Source organism: Camelina sativa, chromosome 19 (assembly GCF_030686135.1).
Source record: "Camelina sativa cultivar CO46 ecotype springtype chromosome 19, ASM3068613v1".
NCBI lineage: Eukaryota > Viridiplantae > Streptophyta > Magnoliopsida > Brassicales > Brassicaceae > Camelina > Camelina sativa.
In genome coordinates, this window is record NC_141898.1 from 5,231,844 (window position 1) to 5,252,288 (window position 20,445).

A 20,445-nucleotide genomic window follows, 5' to 3' on the forward strand; every position below is an offset into this window, starting at 1 on the left:
TTGTTGCTTAGCTTCCCAAATTCTTTCCATTGATGGGTCATTGTAGAGATAAAGTAGACAAGAAGCTCAATAAGAAAAGAAAAAACATTTAATTTACCCAACTTTAGCCCAAATTTGTCCTAATACATAGCAAAAAAAAGGAAGAAAGAGACTTTTCACATGTTGGTATAATGAAGCTGTGGAAAAATATTCATCTTTTTTGGTAAGAGTCATTAGTTTGGTTGAATGATGATGTATGTCACGTCTTTATAATTCCATGAACGTGGATGCAATGATGTATTAAAGTAGGCTCATCTTTAAGCATGCAACTAGAATCAACCATAGCTCTCTAAATTAAAACCTAACCAATAATTCAATACTTTTTTTTTTCTATAAATGCGATTTCATAAATGGTCCAGAATGAGAACAATAATGAGAATATAAAAGGGTTTTTGATCAACAATTCTTGTATAGAAAAAGGAGTGATTTGTTTTATACAAAACAAATGGAGTGATTCCATAGTATATTCCATAGAGTGAATCAGCTCTACATGTCGGCCACAGATGATGATCCAAATCCAATGTCAAATGCAAATTTGATGCAAGTCAACTCCTTCTTGCGTGCATCAAGCATCTTCATTTTAAGTGAGTACGAACCCTATGAGAAAGAAAAGGATTAGATTGGTCCTTATATGCAGAAACCGAAAACATATTAGTCTATGGCAAATGTGTAACTATTGATCAGAACAAACAAATCTTGACAACTATAGGTTCAACTTCTTCTTCTAGCAACTTTATACTTCCACATGTACTCATTATATCAGCTATGGATACCAAGCTAAACCTATTCTCAGGCTACTTTAGTTATTCAACTAAACAAATTCGATTAGACTTAGACCATTCGCTCTTTTTTTAACAGATAACATCAAGTTCAAATGAGGATAATGCATCAACATCTCATTCCAAGAAAAATCAATAAACTTACAGGAGGGGTATATCCAGGCAGAACTTGGGAGTGAGCGACCAAGAAATCTCCAATAGCCACAGGACAACTAGTCTCATCACAAAGATCATGTGTCTCAGAATGAATATGCCATCCAAAGTATGAAACTTCGATCACCAACTTTCCGCTCGAGATCTTAGTGTCTTCATATGACACAAACCCAAATTAAAAGAAAACATCATAACCAGAAAGCTAAGGAGCTGTAACTTGTACACATGCCATATAAACATTAAAAATCGAAACTACAAACGCAATTTATGGTACAAAACATCAAAGCGATCAAACAAGCATAAGATACAGCCTCATAGGTATATTTTGAGTGTGTGTACCTGTGTTAGCAGAAATGCTGAAAGTGGCTGGTTCGCCTCTAGCAATAGGATAAGGAGATATATTAACTCCTTTCACCTTCACTTCATATTCTTCATTACTATCTGCAACCAAACAAAACACTTCACAAATCAGATCGAGATTCTTGTGTTTCCCCCAACTGTTCCCAGGAAATCAAAATTAAAACTTCAAACTCAACAAGGATCAAAACCAAAAAAAAACATCTAAATAAAAATCAAAACTTCAACACAATTTAAGAGTACAAACCCAAAACTATCTAAATAAAAATCATAATTTCAACACAAATGAAGAGTACAAATCAAAACCATCTAAAGAACATCAAATTTTCAACGGAGCTGTCCGAACAATCAAAATCATCATCGACCTTTTTAGAACAAGCAAGAATTGGCAATCTCAGAACTCGAAGGAGACCAAAACATACCGCAGTAGTGAACATCGGTGGCTGCGACAATCGTCGAAACGAATAGAAAATAAGAAATAGCTAGAGAACATAATCCCATATACTTAGACATGATTGATGACTATAAGATTCTTCGAAAAGCAAAAAAGCCACGAAATTTACAAGAGCTTCAGATGATGATTGAAGAAGACGATGAGGAAGACTAGAAAAAACTTAAAACGAAGCAAGAGACAAAGAGAGAAATGCGGAATCGGGATTCTCATTTCACAAGAAATGTCGGATTGATCTTAGCCGTTCATTTACGTAGGTCCATGATTACTACAAACGAACGGTTTTGATTTCGTACTCGATCTTATTTCGGTGTGGTTAACCGCATATGATTAGCAGTGAACAAACCGTTAGGTGGGATTTGTTTTAACAATTTCATTTCAAGTTACCCACTTGGCACCAAAAATAAATTAATAATTTGGATTTGCCAGCTCAGATTTTTGACTCTATTTAATAATACAGCACACATTATATTTTGCAAAATAAAAAAATTTCCTATTTCAAAAAAAAAAAAAACAACTTCTATTTTCCAACACGATATGATAGTAAAATTTAATTATTAAGTATGTATTTGTAATACAATAAATAGTATATTTTGTATTGGGCCGAATAATAAGGTGAGGCCCATAACGTAAAAGGCTTATTTGAATAATGATGATTTGAAGACAGCCTAATGAATCGGAAGTTTTTCGAAAATTTGGGAAGGAAAGCTTCTGTTTTGAGTTTTTTTGACAGATGGCTAGATTCCTTCTTCTGTGTTGCCTCTTCGCGGCGGCGCTGACGTCATCATTGACGGTGGCCGGCGACGATAACGGAGTCTACTCGCCTTGTTCGGATTCTACAGTCGGGATCGGAGATGGATTCACTTTCGGCATTGCCTTCGCGTCTAAAGATTCTTTCTTCGGCGGTAGTACAAATCATACCGTTCAGTACTCTCCTTGCGATCGCCGTCGTCTCTCTCTCAACGGAAACTCTGAGGTCGCCGTGTTTAGACCTAAAGTCGATGAGATCACTCTTCTTACCATCAACACCTCTAGCTCCAACAATTTCCGCCCGGTTCGTGGATCTCTCGTCTCTCTGATCTATCTTGGTGAATTTAGGGTTTCGATTGGAGCGGTTTTGATCAGATTAGAAAACGGTTTAGGTAGATCATAAGGGAATTTTTGTATAGATCGGAATTATCATCTTCCCAGATTAGTTGACTCGTCAAAAATCCTTGCTTAGAATGTTTTTAGCTCGTTTTTGATGAATTTGACTATAGGTACCAAATTGTTAGGATTTAGTCTCTGTTCTTGGAAGATCTGGTTCCTTTCTGCATTTGTTTCAGTGATATGAGAGGTTCAAAACAGAGAGATTTGGCATGTCAGGTTCCTGTTATGCCATAGATTGATTTGACATTAGCTATATGATTGCTTATCCTTGGAAGTAGAGGTCTTCAAATGTGCTATTAGCCTATCAAATTATTGGTTTGTCTGATGGGACTTTATGATTCCAGGATGCGTCAAAGGGATATATGGTAGCATTCGCTGGTTCAAAATACGCTGCAAGATCAGTCCCAATTATGGTTGCTGACAGCAATCACATCGTCACAAGCTTCACCCTTGTAAATTGGATAAAACTCTTTTAACATTTTTGTTTTCTTTATAGAAAATTCTCATCTCTCATTAGTTCTGTCATCGTATTATTATATATCTTTTAGGTTCTTGAGTTCCAGAAAGGGAGGCTTGAGAACATGTTCTGGAAGAAAGACGGATGCTCGAAATGTTCTGGAGATGCGAAATTCGTGTGCCTCAACACAGACCAATGTGCAATCAAGTCGCAAAACTGCAAGAACCAAGGAGGACAAGCAGATTGTAGCTTGGGGATCCAGCTGGCGTTTTCAGGCACCGATAAGCACTACACTGCTTTGAATTCGTGGTATGAGGTTGCCAATCTGAAGCAGTACTCTCTCTATGGCCTCTACTCCAATGTTAAGGACTCTCTTACCAACCCATTCAAAAACATCTTCTGATCACTTCCCTTCTCCTTTGTGTGTTTCTTACTTACTTTTGTATTCTTCCTCGCCTACCTTTTTTTTTTTGGTTTCATCCGTATGATTTATGCTATATATACACTGTATTTTATTTACTTAGTGTGTAACGTTTCGTAGATATGTTTTCTTATGAGTGTTTCTAAATCAAAATTTATTATATTGTAATTTCTCAAAGTTACGAACGAGTTGTAAACATTATAGAAATCAAAAACGATAATTTAAACAATTTGAAGAAAATAACTCCAAAACAACGAAAACAAGTTGTACTCTTTGGCTTCAGGTAACTTTGTTTCTTCTAGATGAATGAAAACAAGTTGTTTGACAAAAAAAACAAAAAAAAAAATCTAAACAATTTGAAGATACATAACTCCAAAACAACGAAACAAGCCAACAATATTAAACACACCAACAATATTTTAAATAACAAGATAAAAATGTTTTAAAGATCCATAAAAAAAAAATAAAAAGACAAATTTAAAATAAATGCACAGCAAACTTAGAACATGAACCAATTATTGATATTAAACAATGTCGCATCAACATTATTTTCTCCTGTGATTGTTCCATTAGGACCATTAGGAGGTGGCTCTTGACGGAGACCATCATTAGTCGCTAAAGTGTTGTCGTTCCTGTAAAATTTTAAGTTGCTAATGTTATTTTCTTCCTCGTTTACTCCCATCTCACGACTCATAATATAATATAATATCAAAAGGGTGATTACCTTGGTGGATTCATAACCATCATCGGATTATGATGTTGTGAAGGCTGAGAGATTGATCCATGCAAACCATCAAAAGCCATCATTTGAGGTTCTTGACGAAGACCATCATTGGTCGGTATGATGATGTTGTTGCTCATGTAAAAATGTGAATTGCTAATGTTATTTCCTTCCTCGTTTACTCCCACATCACAACTCATGATATCAAAAGGATATTGCCTTGGTGGATTCATAACCATCATCGGATTAACGTTCATATTATGATGTTGTGAAGGTGGAGAGACTGACCCAAGCAAACCATAAGAAGTCATCATTTGGGGATAAACTGTATCCATTTCCAAATGATGGTTTCCTCTGCTACTACTTCCTTGGTATGGACAATAGCTTCTTGGGTTTGGATCCATTTCAAGAATGGGCGGATTGAGTGGGGAAACCCATTGGTCAATTAAGTAATGACTTCCATTCTCCACTAAAGCATTAATGCTAATTCTTCTTGTTGCTTCATCTTGATTGTTTCCTACAAAAACATCATTTATGGCGGTATTAAGCGGCTCGACTTGCACTTCAAATGGGAACGCCGGTAGATCTGGAAGAGGAGGAAATTGCTCGTGTAGATGCCTCCTATAAGATAGGATTTTTTCTCTTGAGAAAGATAACAAGGCGTATCCCTCACTCAAGTTAAGATCTGCAACAGTTATATGACGTTCTTGTAGCTGATTCATCATCTCATCAATTTCATACCTTCTTTTCTCGTTATGAACCCTAGTCAATTTAGCTTGAATTTTGCTTGTCTCCTCTTCTATGTATGACTCGACAGTCATCGCATATTTATCTCTCACGAACTTTGGTAAGGCAAAAAAACGATCTAGAAGGCTATGAGTCGTTTCAAGAGATGGCCACACCACTGGTTCACCTTCATTAGGGTTAGAAATGATTAAACAAGCCCTTACATCACTCAATATGGTTAGTTCTTTCACTTTTTTTTGTAATGCTGTTATTTTTTTCTTCAAAGTTATTGCTCTTGACTGGTTATTCTCTATCCGTGCAAGTTTTACTTTTTTTCTTGGCATGATCACTCTTTTGATTTTAGTTTCTCTCTTTTGAGATTTATATAATGTTGGGTTTATGGTGAACGAAAAACGCCGGAACTCATTTGTACATAGAGTGAATATAAAGAGATAACATTTCAGATGCCAATTCTAGCTAGTCAAAAGAAAGAGAGATGATGGATGATTATTCAAGATGTAAAATTAAATGCTACTAATTGATTACTATTTTAAAAATAGTAAGAAAGATGTAAATGTAATTACTAATTATTACTAGTAAAAAGTATGGAATATTAATTGTGCTTTTAAGTTAAACCGAACCTTTTCGATCAACTTAAAAATATCAACTCAAAAAGTGAAATTATTCCTTTGGTTTGGTTATAATCGTTATTTTAAAAATATCAGCCTTAACCAATTTTGAACCAAAATGAAGGAGTAAATACAATTTCTTAAGAACTTTATTCAAAGCTAAATTATAATTCTACCATACTATATGAGATTTTGTTTGGTGTTTACATTAATTATTCTTTAAAAACCAAAACTAAAACCCGGATCAAACCACCAACATGTTCAAATATCTATGTGGTTGTGCTGTTAAATGGAATTAAATTATTTGCACATTCAAATTGAATTCCTTTCCAAATTTGTGGTCATAATCAATATAGGAAATTAATTTAATTCATTATTTTGTCAATATTTAATGCTAATAATTATATTGACCACATTATTTTCATTGTTGTGAATCATATTAACTGGTAGTGTTTGACAATTATTTTCGAAACTAATTGTTGACCATACATAGTCTTCAATTTTAGGTTCATTTTAATATTTTCATACAGATAAATAAATAAATATATTACCATATTATGTACAAAAAGATTTTTTTATCTTATGTTTTATATTACCATTTATATACAGTATATATTTTTTTCTGTTTTGACCCTTTCTATGTTCTGTAGTTTCATAGTTATTGGTTTTAAGGGATTTCCTGGAACTGGAATGCTGAGGTGTAGCTGAACGGTACTAGTGTCTAAAATATCTAGTAGGCAACTAGACAGTTTAAGACGTTTTAGTTGACTTCATATATTGTTCGACTATATATTATAAAATTGGATGTGTTTTATATAAATATGACATCCTCATTTTTCTATTCTCGTTCCTCACTAAGGTCGTCGCTGTTGACATCGCAACTGCTTAATAATTCATGGCCGATGATGCGAGTACGAAAGAGGACATATAGGAAGCGACGTAGAGGATCACTAACTAATTACTTTGAAAAGCTAGCTTTGGAAGCAAAAGAAATGTGTTATCACAAGACAAACACAACCAGCATGCTCTCACTTGGAAAATGCATATTTTTGTGTTACCGGTTGATAGAACCTTGTTTGGTTCGAAATGCTTCAACCAAATAGAACAAGAAACGATAAACCCTGAAATCATTAAGTAAAAAATAACCCATATAGCAAACATAGATACAAAGAGAATGTTCTACTAATATTTCTCATCTAACCCAAATTTTAATTTCTTTCACAAAAAATCAAATCAAAGGGAGATTAACAACAAACCAGCATTAGAAAGTAGAAACACAAAGCTGGTAAGCTTTTCAAAGAAAGAATATATTTGCAAATAACGAAACTCAACTTCAACGCAATAGACGCCTTGCCTGAGGAGGACTTGGTGGTGTCCCTGAATTTGGTTGAGTTCCTCCACTGTTACCACCACCACCACCACCGCCGCCACCTCCGCTGTTCCATGGTTTAACAACAACAAGAACCACAACAATTATGATGATGATGAGAATAATAATGGCGTAACATGTCCATTTCCGCGTGTTCTTCTGGTAAACCCGAGCGGTTTGTAGGTGCTCAGTTCCGCCTCTGATAAAAGAACTGGCTCTTCCCACATGGCTCTCAATGTCATCGAGCTGAGCTCCCTGGTGCTCTACCAGCACCGCCATGTCTAGAAACACCTGGTGAAGCTCCCTGAGATTCTTCTCAATGTCTTTAACCGCGTCATGCCTTTCTTGAATCTCGTTAATGGTGTCTAACACCCTTCCTCTTCCTTGTTCTTGTATTGCTTTCTGCAAGAATCTCTCACTCTCTCCTGCAACAGAAACAGTAGCAAAAAAATCCCCCAATATGTCACACACCACTCATGTAACAACATGTCTAGTTCTCAGAGATCAATTGCAGCTCTAAGCAACTAAGAACTAGCACAATTCCTGCTACAAATCCATTTTCATAGTCTAATGCAAAATTCAGAAGTTATTGTTCTTCACAAACCAAATCAAACTCAAAGAACATTCATCTTTGAATCCTGAACTACAGTATATAACCTAGATGACGGTTCTATACTATAAGTGATATGAATGGAAGAAACGAGTAAACAAACCAGTGGAAATAAGTCGATCTAGGGTTCCTTCGTCAGGATTCTCGCCGGTGACGGTGAAGTACCTCCTTTGTACAGTTTCTCTATACTCGGACGAGATGAGCTCCCTCAAACGGTTGAAACTATCCATAGAGTCCATCAATTTCTTCCTGAGACCGTTGAGGACAGAGGTCCTGGTTCGATCGGAGGAAGAGCCAGGTCCACAGCCAGGGAGACTACGATTAGCAGCATTGGCGCGATCTAACGCCTCGAGTTTAACCTTAATCATCTTGGCTTTCTTCAAAGCGACTCCAACGTCACCGTCCATTTGTGACCTGAGATCCTTAACGGCTTTAGCATTGTGAAGCGTCTTGCTCTGCTCGTGAGAGGAAGAGAGTGTTTCGTTGAGCCGATCTAGCTCTTTCAACTCCTCTTTCACAGATTCAACATCTTCGAAGAACTTGTCGAGGTTCACACCGCCGGTTGATCCCGCTGGATTCGCCATCTGAACTCCTCCGTCGTCTCGGCGAGGAGATGGTTCTCCGCCGCGGAAGCGTGAGAACGAGCTGGAAAACAAATCGTTCATTGAAAAATCGAAGAAATCAAAATCTAGAGAGATTTCAGATCGGAATAGAAAGACTTAAAAGAAGGAAGGAAGGAAGGAGGAGAGAAGTCGTACTGATTGAATCAACGAGACGGTTTTATTGAAAAGTCCAAAAGGGTGATTATAAGGTAAGCCAGAAGAGGTCAAATAAGCAAGTCTCTATGGATTGACTTGGAAGCTTCTCAGAAAGTAGCAATGGCGGAGAAGGGAAGGTGAGATGTTGAAAGTGAAAGCGTGTGTAGTGTGTTTGTCCCGTATGGTAAGTAAATGATATGGAAACAAATTGCAATTTCATTTAGTACTAAATTGGAAAAAGAAAGAAAGAAAACACATTCATAATTTAATAAATCTCTTAATTTAATTTGATAAATCTAATACTGTATTAGATTAAAATGTACTTCAAAAGTAAAGTTGTTGACCAGAAAAAAAAATGGACTTCAAAAGAAAACATTCGGAAAATAAAATTAAAAAGAGTGTTTTTATATTTAAAAAATACACAATTTAGAATCTTACATAAGGCAACATCGTTTACAATATATATGCTGTATATCCAAAATCCTTCCCCTATAACAACAACTGTTCGATTCCCACCACACCTTTCAACATTTTCCATATGATACGCTTTGATTCCTATTTTAAAGACCTGCTCAAAAAGAACAAAAAAAAGTTAATAAGAGAAATAATATACAACATTGTTTTTGCTATACTACTTGTTTCATCACCAGATAGTGAATTTAATTAGACATGAAGAAGATGATTCCATTGATTTCCATTGCCTTGGCAATAAGTAACGATCTATAGGGCAAGCAACTGAAGCAAAAAGATTAGGACATCAAAAAATTTAGGGCATTTTTTTTGTAAAATTTTTATAAAGTTTTTATATACATCTAAAGATTTTTATAAAAATGTGGACTTTAATATAAGTGCAAATCATAGTTTTTGAGGTTAATTGTTAGTTTTGGTTTTGATGTTTTCTCTTTTGAGGTTAATAGTTTACTTTGTTAAACTAATAAACCTTTTCATCAAATCTAATGCTTTGGTTTTGGTTTGTGTTAATAAAATTTCAAAACATTAAACATTAAGTCTTATATACCATTGGTTATAATTTTTTGGTAATATATAAAAGGGCATGTTTTTAAGTTTTGCGTAGGGCACTAGTAAATGCCGGACTGACACTTTATACCATTGGTTATAATTTTTTGGTAATATATAAAAGAACATGTTTTTAAGTTCTGCGATAACATGATTAACATACAGAGTTCGCCCTAAAACTCTCTCTCCCAAGCCCGAATATCGAGGAGTCGCTACCACCAAATCTCTTTGATGCCGGTGGAGCTTTTGCTCGCTGGCGTCAGGGTATCTCGACCTTAGCTTCCGTTTTCTACTTCCTTTGCTCCTTTAGCTTCTTTTTTCAATCTCTTTTTTCCTTTTTTCCCCTTTTGTTTTCCGTTTTTCAATCTACAAAGACCCTCCCCAATCAACCAGTTTCACGCAAAGGCTTGCTAAAACCCGACTTCAGAAGACGGAGGAGACTGTTAAACTCCTCTCTCCAAAACTCCGACTCAGCCTCACTGCCAATGAAATCAAGTCCCCTTGTCTCTTTAGCTATCGATCCGGAATGGTTATCGCTTCTGCAGATTTCTCTTCCCCAACGTCACCCGAGCCTTGGCAGGCGGAGACGGAGACTACGGTGGCTCTGTATTTGCTTTCACCGGAGACGAAGAAGTTTACCTCAACCTCCCGGGTCAGCCGCTGTGCGCATCAACTCTCAAATCTGAACTTCAAATCTGAGATCGGCATTTTAGCTTTACATGAGGATTCACCCAAATTACAAAAACTCAGGCTCTCTCTATCTAACCCTTTGTTATCCCATCGACTTAGTCTAGATTATTTGGTTATACTCGGTGTTCGAAGACTGCATCAGAGAACCCACTTAGCTAGGCTGTCATGGATGTTCATAGGGTGTGTTAGAACTATGGTTATTGATCAGTGTGTGACATTGTCTACTGGTTCCCGAAACTGGATTTATCAAAGTGTTCTCAACCCCCAACAATCACCCCCCCTTTATGAAGCTCAGGTCTGCGGCTCCCAGGTCCGTGCATTGCCGATCACATTCTTTGTGTGGAATTCTTGATCACCATTTCCATGGCAGAGAGGATCCACCTGGTTTGTCACGGTATTACACTTATTCTTTGCACCTGTTAGTAACTTCTTTTGTAAGCTCTACTGCCCACAAAACCCCACAATCAACCTCTCGTCTGAAGCTCAGGTCTGGTTTTCATCTGCTAGTATCTCACCGACTTCATACTCTGTGTGGAATTCTTGATCACCATTTTCATGGCAGAGAGGATCCACCTACTATGACAAGGCTTTACACATGCTGCTTGCGAACCCTGGTTTTAGCTCAAATGGTGAACCTTACTGTTCCTAAGCTCTTGAAGTCTCATGGCATTTCAGTTATGATTGCAAGTTACCGAGGTTGTGATTATGGTCTCAGAGTTTTCTCCACCAACAATCACCCTTCGACATTTCCGGCCAAATGCTTCAAGTACCAATGCCTCAAGCAAACCAATACCAATACCTCCACCACCATCCGGGCCTTTGTTCCCCAAACCCTGACCATGGCCTTGACTTGGCTAATGCTCCTCACTCCGGCGAGCTCCTTGGCTCTGCTTCTCATATCAACGACACAATGTCTTTTGACTGTGACCTATTTGTCATCTCTCGAGTTCATCAATAATGTCCAATCTTGCAACCTTGATTCCGCTTGTCTCTAACTGCTCTATAGCTTTTGTTTCATAGCTATTATGGATTCTTTCTTGATGTCTTCTTTACTTTTATTCATGCTTATGGCTTTGGGGAAAGCCTTTGCTTGTTACCTCTTAAACTTTGGGATATGTTATCCTTATCTTTGTAATGTGTCGGTTTGATTAATCGAAGCACTTGTTTGTTAAAAAAAAAAAACTTTTTAAGTTCTGGGTAGAGCACTAGTGAATGCCGGACCGGCACTGTGCCTTGGTGGTCATACTCTTGAAAGCGACATGCAATGGTGCATAGGCTTAACTGAACATTATACACACGGCTACATTCAAGAGCGTTTTTGTGCTGGTATGATTATGAAAAGTATGTGTATGAGTGTATCTTTCTCAAGTCCCCGAAGCTACAGAAATCTGCTGCCCGCGTTTTCACTGTGTGTGGTCTTGGTGGTTTCCCAAAAAATCCGTTATCTTATTTCAAGTGTTAAAGTCTATACATATATCCCCTTTATAATAAAACGGAAGTACACAACATTGTTTTGTAAACTATATAATTTTAATAAGTTGGTTACAAATAGGTTATAGATTAATGATAGATTAATTGGTTACATTTATGTTATACCGAAAATCTTAAAGAGAATATTCTAAAGAATCATATCATCTAACTTACCATATTAATTTTTTTTATTAAATTATTCATCAAATAAAATCTTTAGATATCTAACTTAACATATTAATTTGTTAATTATCATTATACTTCACCTCTCATTTTTATATATGAGTCTATTTTGTGAAACAAATAAATTATCATATTATTTATTATAATTAAAAAATAGTTTCTGGATATACCATAAGTTAAATTTTTAAAAACAAATATAAATTGTTCAATCTATAAAATATTCAAGCTTTAGTAATATTATTCTTTAGAAATAATATCTATTGAATTAAAAATTTTACTGAGTAGCGGGTCAAAATTTGAATATTTAAATTCAAATTTACAAAATTATATCTTATAATGACATTCAAGTCATGATGTAGAATATACATTGTTGAAAATTTCACATAAATAACCTAATACAACATATTAAATTTTTATTTTAAAATATAAAATATACAAAATTTTGTATAAAATAAAATTTAACCAATATTATAGCACAAATACTTATCTATAATCATTAACAATATAAAACTTACAAAATATGTGTCTTTTTCAAGCTATCATATTTAGCATATGATTTTATTGCATAATGTTTTATCCAAAAATACTTTTAAAAACAATCAAATAAATTATATTTTATATAAAAATTACAATATAAATAAAATGAATTTCAACCCGTGCTCTAGCACGGGTGTTAATCTAGTAAAACAACAATTTATAAAGCAAACATGTTTTGATTCAAGTGTTAATGGTCTGCAGTCGTTATGTCAATCATAATCATAACAATCTCTCAACGAATCTATGACAACAGCAATTTATGTATAATCTCATAATGGATAGAATGCGAACTAAACTAACTAATTGTGAGAACAGTCTCTCATATCGTCAAACAATGTTGTTTTGATCGTCAAAATATATCTCAGAGTCTGCTATCACTTATGTTAATGTTTCTAAAAGCGACCCACCGAGAGAAAGGTGAAGTGAGGAGTGTTGTTGGACGCGGAGAATGACGGCGTTTAAGAAGATTACAATCCGGTAGACTACGATCAAACCTGGTTTTTTTTTGTATATAATTAAATAATTAAAGTTTATATTTGATGGTACACCGTATCATCCTTAAGAGGCAGCTTTCTTCGGCCACAAACTACCTTCTCCTTTCTTTTAGCATGTGATGACTCGTTCCTTCTCAATCTCTCATTCTCAATCTCTCACCCTTTTGTTTTGTGAATGAGTTAGTCTAATTACAATTTCGTTTGTACTTTGAGCCCAAGTAAAGGGACAAGTTATATGATTCGGCAAAAAATACTTAGGAATTTTGATTAACATACGATAACGGGGATGTATTAAACGGATAATGAGGTAACAAGAAGTTACAAGTTGTTCCACAAGCTTCAGAGTTTGTTCAGTTGTAGATATTATCAAGAGTAAATCATGACAAATGATTTGGTCAATCACTTCCTGATTATACGTTCATATCTTTTATTTATGTAAATTAGATTATGCAGACATTCTCTTCTTAATAACCTAGCTAGGTCTGTACTTGTATATAAGTCCACCTCTGTACACAATATATTTGATCAATTCAACAAACATTTACATGGTATCAAGAGCAAACGATCTCTAAATTAAACGATAATTGTTTTAGATCGTTGTATAGGTTCTTTTAGTAGTCTGTTTAAACTTTGTAATCGCACCATTCAATAAAAAACAGTAAACACTTTTCTCCCCATCAACGATCTCTGAATCTTCAGGATAGTTTTTAAAACAGAGTTTTTTAAAGACAAAAATAAATCTTGAAGGGTCTACTAAGTTGAGGAGAAATTTCTGACTAGCTTAATTTTTAATTTTTCTTACTTTTTTTAACAGGGGTTTGTTAGTCGGGGCCATAAACGCTGCGTTTTGAGTGAAATTATCGGTTCACCCGCCCGGTCCGGTTCTAAGAACATCGGTCGATCTAGTTGCTCCTTTATAACACAAGACCTAAACCCTAACTCCCTCTCTCTCTCTGCTCTGCTCCATTTCTCTCACTCTCTTCAAATCTACGAAGCTCTCTTCACGCATCGACAATGGCGTCGATGATGGTAAGTCGCATCTACACTCTCTCTCTCTCCTTTACATACATATATGTCTAAGTCACTGACTAACGCGCCGCTACTTTGTGGTTTGGATTCGTGAGCACAGCAACCGCAGATCATACTGTTGAAGGAAGGTACAGACACTTCTCAAGGGAAAGCACAGCTACTGAGCAACATCAACGCTTGCACGGCGGTTGGAGATGTGGTTCGAACCACGCTCGGGCCACGAGGTATGGACAAACTCATTCACGACGATAAAGGATCCGTCACCATTTCCAACGATGGTGCTACCATCATGAAGCTCCTCGATATTGTTCATCCTGCTGCTAAGATCCTCGTCGATATCGCCAAATCCCAAGACTCTGAGGTCTTATTTGATTTCGAAATCTCGTTTTTTTTTTCAATTTCAAAAAACTTTCCCAATTGGATTTTGTGTGCCCTATTCTGGTTTTGACCTAATTACTGATCCAAATCTTGGATATATGAAGTCCGATCCAGTATTCAGATCTTAGAATGCATGATTGAGTTTATGAACTCTGAATGGTCTGTTGTTTGGTTATAGGTGGGTGATGGGACAACTACTGTTGTTCTTCTAGCAGCAGAGTTTTTGAAGGAGGCTAAGCCATTTATTGAGGATGGTGTTCACGCTCAGAATTTAATCAGGAGTTACCGCACTGCTTGCACTTTGGTTTGTACTTTTTCTTTTCGTTAGTACAGTTACAAGTATTTTTTTTTAATTGTTGGATCTTTTAACACTTTAAAATCACTACTCTTTTATTGATGTAGGCAATTGAGAAGGTTAAAGCACTCGCTGTTAGCATCGAGGGGAAGAGTGTAGAGGAAAAGAAAGGTTTGTTGGCTAAATGCGCTGCTACTACTCTTTCATCTAAGCTTATTGGTGGGGAAAAGGAGTTTTTTGCTACAATGGTTGTTGATGCTGTAATGGCTATTGGGAATGACGACAGGCTAAATCTGATTGGGATCAAGAAGGTAAACACACATTTTTGTTTTTTTAATTCTACAAATCTGTTGTTTCTTTCTGGGAATGTTTTAAACTGGCTTTGCATTATGTCAATTAATGTTTTTGTGCTGTGTTCTGTTTATCTTGCGACTTCAATTTTATCTATCAATGGATTTCTACATGGCTATTTGCAATCAAATAGGATAGCATTTTCGTGTTTTCTAGTTTCAATCATCTGCAGCATTCTGCCTCTATCCATTGCATTTCATTCCTAGGTCCAGTTAAATTTGAGGAAGTGTGAATTGGCTTAGTGCTACAGGGTCCATATGATTGACTTCTATAACAATTTGTCTTTGATTGAGATTCTTCAAGATCCAAGTCCTGTTATAGACTTTCCCCATTGTGCCTATACTGTAAAGCCAGGTTAGTGATGCATCTAAGCTAATGTCATGGTTTTCTCTGCAGGTTCCTGGTGGCAATATGAGAGACTCTTTCCTCGTTGATGGTGTAGCTTTCAAAAAGACATTCTCATATGCGGGTTTTGAGCAACAGCCAAAGAAGTTTCTCAGCCCCAAAATTCTCTTGCTTAACATCGAATTGGAGTTGAAATCTGAGAAAGAAAACGCTGAAATTAGGTTGGCATTATGGCTCTTTATGTTGATTTTTTCCCCTACAATGAAGCATCTTTTCGCCTTATTTGACTTGGCTCCACCCATTGTTCACAGGCTGTCAGATCCATCACAGTACCAGTCAATAGTTGATGCGGAATGGAATATCATTTATGACAAGCTAGACAAATGTGTAGAGAGTGGAGCAAAAGTTGTTCTTTCTCGACTGGCTATTGGTGATCTAGCTACTCAGGTTTGTTTATATCTTTTTTTTTTTTTTTCTATTTTTCTCATCTACCGGAGGATGTGCTTGCATAGTCAGGCTGAATATTGACGTCTATCTGTATTTCTTGTGAAATCATTTGGCAACTTAAAAGCGTGATTATATTGGTAGGTTAATATCGTCTTGCAATTCTCAGTGTAAGACTATTAAGCATGAGCAACACTTCAAAGTTGCAATTGTATGTTCGTTTGTAGTGTATTTTCCTCAAACGTATGAATATGTTTGCTCTTGTCAATCGTTATTGTTCACTACGGTACCTTGCAATTTGGTGTTTCATTTTCGTATCACTCAAGGGAGCTTGACTGTGTTTTACTTGGCATTTTGTTGCAGTATTTTGCGGATCGTGATATTTTCTGTGCTGGTCGTGTGGCGGAAGAAGATCTTAACCGTGTGGCCGCTGCAGCTGGAGGAACAGTTCAGACAAGTGTTAACAACATAATAGATGAGGCCCGTAAAAAAAGATTTTCTTTGCTTGCTATTGGATAGGCTTACTAGCTTTCAGTGACTTGTTGATTTCATTCATCTGAATCAAAGGTTGTTGTTAACTATGCAGGTTCTTGGAACTTGTGAGATTTTTGAGGAAAAACAAGTTGGTGGGGAGAGGTTTAATATATTCAGTGGTTGCCCTTCAGGCCGTACAGCAACTATTGTCCTCCGTGGTGGAGCTGATCAGGTATACATCAGATATTGGAAGCTTCATGAATCAAAACTAATCAGCATAAATATGAATTCCTTTGAAACTTTAATGGCAGTTCATCGAAGAAGCTGAGCGGAGTTTACATGATGCGATTATGATTGTGAGAAGAGCTGTGAAGAACTCAACTGTTGTTCCTGGAGGTGGAGCTATAGATGTAAGTGTCCTCCATTCACTTTGGTTCAGTATCTATGTTTTGCATGTAGGGTTGAATCCTTCCTCCTGGTTGTAGATGGAGATAAGCAAGTACCTGAGGCAGCATTCTAGAACAATTGCTGGGAAGTCTCAGCTTTTCATCAACTCCTATGCAAAGGCTCTGGAGGTACACTTCCTGGTTGGCTTGGATGTTTTTCTTTTGTGCCTATTAATTTCTGAAAATCTCACAGTTCTGACTTATATGGGCATATAAAGAAAAAGAGTTTTCAAAGTGTTCTGTGTTATTAAGCATTATAGAGAAGACATATTTTCTGTTCGCTTGTTGTGTATAAGAGGAGTTTAGTAAACAACTAAGAAGGATCTTTGACCCCCGGGATCTGAAATTTGTTGGTTGACATATGATACATAAAAATCTAAATTCACACTGGTTGTGGTGGTACTACAGGTTATTCCACGACAGTTATGTGACAATGCTGGATTTGATGCAACTGATGTCTTAAATAAACTTAGACAAAAACACGCCATGCAAAGCGGTGAGACTTCTCTCACTGTCACAAGCTTGATATATTAATCTTGATGGGCAGCTGCTTAATTTCATTCATGATATCTGTGTTATAACAGGTGAAGGAGCTTCTTATGGAGTGGACATTAATACCGGTGGAATAGCAGATTCTTTTGCTAACTTCGTCTGGGAACCAGCAGTCGTGAAGGTATTTCAAGATTCTATTAAATTCCACTCTCTTGTCGTTCGTCAGACTATTGTGCCAGTGATGAATATGTTTATATCTTGTGTGGATATATCTTTCATTGGAAAGTTTATTGATAATTTGATTCCCGTTGTTCTGGCAGATCAACGCAATAAATGCTGCGACTGAAGCGGCTTGCCTCATTCTAAGTGTGGACGAAACTGTGAAGAACCCTAAAGTATATAACACATGCTCTCATTTTCTTTAGTATGTTGCGATAAATGTGTATATATTGTTTTGATAATTGTTGTAAATTGCAGTCGGAAAGCGCACAGGGAGATGCTGCAGGTGCAATGGGGAGAGGACGCGGTGGAGGTCGTGGCCGTGGAATGCGAAGGCGATAAGCTCTGTCTTTTATGCCAAACTTGTGGGAGTCTCCTCTAATTTCGATTTTGTTGAATTTTGGTTTTGGAGTTAAGAAGGCTATTATTGGGTGTGTGTATTTTCAATTAGAATTACTTGTTGGTTATGTCTGTCTATACAATCTGTGAAACAGAAGTTTTAGAGTGGTTTTGGTTACACTTAAGGAATTATATTTGCTTAATCAGATCTTGACAAAGGATTAATCACTGTATCGCTTAACTTTATGCATCATTATTTTGATATAATAGGTCGATGGAGGATTTATTGAATGCGTACACTTAAATATATCGAAATCTCTATGGTGAGTATTTTTATTTTATTATGTATGTAGCTAAGTATGTGTTGTGCCCGGCAGATTATAAATATTCTTGATCCGAGTACACAGGAAAGCTAAACACCAACTCGTGAGTGAAACTCGTTGAGTTGATCTTTGGGTGAGGAGCTTAGAAGATTAGTAACTAGAGTCATATCAATACATGGAAACTTCTTCCACTCATCAAAATGATCTTTAAGTATCTCTCGAGCTTTCTCCTTCAAGTTCAGACCACAATCCAGTCTTAGAACGTTACAGAGCTTCTCTACTGTGCCGACGTTTACCAACTCTTCCACAACCATATTTTCTGGCGAGAACTTTGAGACAGTGCTTAGGATAGAGAGAGCTCTATCGTCTGCGGCAGGTGAAACCCTCAGTAGCCGCTTTGTCACAACCGCGATTCCGCTCCTATGACCAAGGATCTCGGCTCTACCGTTCGCGCTACAACATAAACGAGACAAAACTCCTAACATAAGTTCTGTAATTCTCTTCTCGCCCGCGTAACTTATTTCGAGTTCTATGAGTTCATAAATCGCACCGAGATCCACAAGGATCGATCGGTTTCGGCTCCACGAAGAAGTCTCTAAAAGAATCATCAGCGCGGAGGTCACCGCTTGTTTGATGACCAAAGTATGATCAAGTTTCGATGGTTCCGTTATTCCCAAGCTAGGCCTTGAAGATTGTACCGTATCTCTCACGCTAGGGCTCGTCCGGTTAAGACTATTTACTACACCCTTGAGAAACCCTACGATCCCTTTGAAAACCTCGGGATTCAGTCTCTCCACTATATGAGAGGAAGTGTATTCAGTCAGATTCCTCAAGAGCAAGATCGTGTACGCCTTATTGAAGAAGTCTTCTTGGTGTAAAACCCAAGTCAACGATTCCATGATTCGATCGTCTTCCATCAAGATTGTTTTTGCGTCGTTTGATGGAACACCGATCAAGTGAAGAAGACGAAGAGACTCATCTAGCCCTTTGATACGACGTCGTCCGTCTTCATCTTCTTCGCTAGTGCACTTGACTACGTACAAGATCAAAGACTTATGTACGCCAGCTTCACACATCAATCTCCTGTTATTTCCCTCCATAGCCAAAACTTCAAGCTTCTGCAACGTATCTTCTCTTCCTAAGGCTGTACGATTTAAATTACCAAACCAAAATTGTTAGTCTTAAACCAATAACCGTGCTGAACTTAATTTGATCTAACCTTAACATGTAATTTAGTTTTGTTTTGGACCTCTAGCTAGCTAAGTTTACATCAAAAAAAAAAAATTATTTAATTCCTTAGAAATAGTTATTAATACATACTTTGATATTTATTAATCCAAAACCGACATACTATAATTTTGTAGCTCCAACCCGAACCAAAATAAATCCACAAATAACCACGTATTCGAAATAACCGGGTTCCTACCTTCTTGGCCGAACTTTTTGAGATTCTTGATCTCCTGGACGACATTAGGTTTGCCAGGAGGAGCTCGAGGTGTAGAGATTCTGACGACGCCACGAGTCTCGTTCTCGACGCACCAGTGCTGGATGAGACGGCGAAGCATGTGGTTAGGAGTAAGATCGGAGTCTAAAGGAAGAGGTTGCTTCGTGACGGGACAAGAGGAGGGGACCTTTTCGAGCCATTTAACGATGCATTGACGGTCGTAAGTGATGCCAGGATCTTTCATGATCTCAAGTGAGATTGGGCAGATGAAGTAGTTAGGGATCTCGACCTCTTCTTCCTCTTCGTGATCCATTTGACGAGAAAACGTATGAGTTTGTAATGATATATATGTAGACTAGAGAATATTATTATTTATTACTAGTAAAAAAGAAGAATAAGAGAAACATGTGGTGGAGGTAAGAGGTGGCGGCTCCGTTTACTTGAGAGGAAAGACTAAAAATTTGTTGATTGGTCAACGCTTTGAATTTCCACTAACAATATGTTTTTTAGACAAAGAATATTCATTATTAAACACATGACACGTGTATGTTTTAATTGTCAATGAAATCATGCACTCTCATGCTATGGATTAATGGATGCTCTAACTATGGATGTTCTGATAGTTTTCCTTGAGATTCGAAGCTACTCTCATACATAGTCAGTGTTTTTTTTTTTTTTTTTTTTGGAGAATCAAAAGTTGGATTGTGAATTCATTTATTTGCAAAAACCCAAAAAAGATTCTTTACATCTTGTTTAGTGAGAGCATAGGCATTGGTGTAGGACAAATTTTTGTTCCTCAAATATATTAATTTTATTTTCAGAGTTTCTTAAGTTTAGTATAAGCATTGGTGTCCCT

At 36.7% G+C, this 20,445-nt stretch overlaps 7 protein-coding genes across 9 annotated transcripts in view; 2 read left to right on the plus strand and 5 right to left on the minus strand.

Annotated features, from left to right (window-relative positions):
• Positions 1–19,429, minus strand: part of LOC104764933 (dihydroneopterin aldolase 1) — a 28,289-nt gene extending 8,860 nt beyond the window's left edge. Inside the window, exon 1 of the mRNA XM_010488540.3 lies at positions 19,395–19,429. The gene's annotated coding sequence lies outside the window, so the exon portion shown is untranslated. The remainder of the gene's footprint in view (positions 1–19,394) is intronic.
• Positions 349–19,429, minus strand: LOC104764938 (MD-2-related lipid-recognition protein ROSY1). Of its 2 annotated transcripts, none has more exons than XM_087502745.1 (5): positions 19,395–19,429; positions 1,751–2,047; positions 1,311–1,412; positions 964–1,124; positions 349–636 (listed from the first exon to the last, which is right to left on the minus strand). In XM_087502745.1, the coding sequence occupies exons 2-5, from the start codon at positions 1,839–1,841 to the stop codon at positions 526–528; spliced, it is 465 nt and encodes a 154-aa protein (XP_087358871.1). In that variant the 5' UTR covers positions 1,842–2,047; positions 19,395–19,429; the 3' UTR covers positions 349–525. The 2 variants fall into 2 exon arrangements, with proteins under 2 accessions (XP_087358871.1, XP_010486847.1); XM_010488545.3 differs by having other exon boundaries at positions 1,751–1,987; positions 19,365–19,429.
• On the plus strand, positions 2,257–4,035 carry LOC104764937 (uncharacterized). Its single transcript, XM_010488544.2, has 3 exons — positions 2,257–2,833; positions 3,273–3,380; positions 3,477–4,035. Exons 1-3 carry the CDS (start codon positions 2,513–2,515, stop codon positions 3,786–3,788), a joined length of 741 nt encoding a protein of 246 aa, XP_010486846.2. The 5' UTR covers positions 2,257–2,512; the 3' UTR covers positions 3,789–4,035.
• Positions 4,110–5,662, minus strand: LOC147920211 (uncharacterized). The gene is made up of 2 exons (XM_087502744.1): positions 4,531–5,662; positions 4,110–4,438 (listed from the first exon to the last, which is right to left on the minus strand). Exons 1-2 carry the CDS (start codon positions 5,595–5,597, stop codon positions 4,306–4,308), a joined length of 1,200 nt encoding a protein of 399 aa, XP_087358870.1. The 5' UTR covers positions 5,598–5,662; the 3' UTR covers positions 4,110–4,305.
• Positions 7,013–8,872, minus strand: LOC104764935 (syntaxin-121). 2 transcript variants are annotated; one of them, XM_010488543.3, is made up of 3 exons: positions 8,620–8,872; positions 7,965–8,506; positions 7,013–7,676 (listed from the first exon to the last, which is right to left on the minus strand). In XM_010488543.3, the coding sequence occupies exons 2-3, from the start codon at positions 8,443–8,445 to the stop codon at positions 7,216–7,218; spliced, it is 942 nt and encodes a 313-aa protein (XP_010486845.1). In that variant the 5' UTR covers positions 8,446–8,506; positions 8,620–8,872; the 3' UTR covers positions 7,013–7,215. The 2 variants fall into 2 exon arrangements, with proteins under 2 accessions (XP_010486845.1, XP_010486844.1); XM_010488542.3 differs by having other exon boundaries at positions 7,965–8,847.
• Positions 13,489–18,025, plus strand: LOC104764941 (T-complex protein 1 subunit eta). The gene is made up of 15 exons (XM_010488549.3): positions 13,489–13,558; positions 13,825–14,039; positions 14,140–14,400; positions 14,596–14,721; positions 14,820–15,023; positions 15,460–15,629; positions 15,720–15,855; positions 16,216–16,332; positions 16,439–16,558; positions 16,638–16,736; positions 16,812–16,901; positions 17,181–17,268; positions 17,357–17,445; positions 17,585–17,659; positions 17,742–18,025. Exons 2-15 carry the CDS (start codon positions 14,025–14,027, stop codon positions 17,823–17,825), a joined length of 1,674 nt encoding a protein of 557 aa, XP_010486851.2. The 5' UTR covers positions 13,489–13,558; positions 13,825–14,024; the 3' UTR covers positions 17,826–18,025.
• On the minus strand, positions 18,130–19,985 carry LOC104764942 (E3 ubiquitin-protein ligase PUB24). Its single transcript, XM_010488550.3, has 2 exons — positions 19,572–19,985; positions 18,130–19,289 (listed from the first exon to the last, which is right to left on the minus strand). The coding sequence occupies exons 1-2, from the start codon at positions 19,900–19,902 to the stop codon at positions 18,235–18,237; spliced, it is 1,386 nt and encodes a 461-aa protein (XP_010486852.2). The 5' UTR covers positions 19,903–19,985; the 3' UTR covers positions 18,130–18,234.
• Between the last annotated feature and the right edge of the window lie 460 nt (positions 19,986–20,445).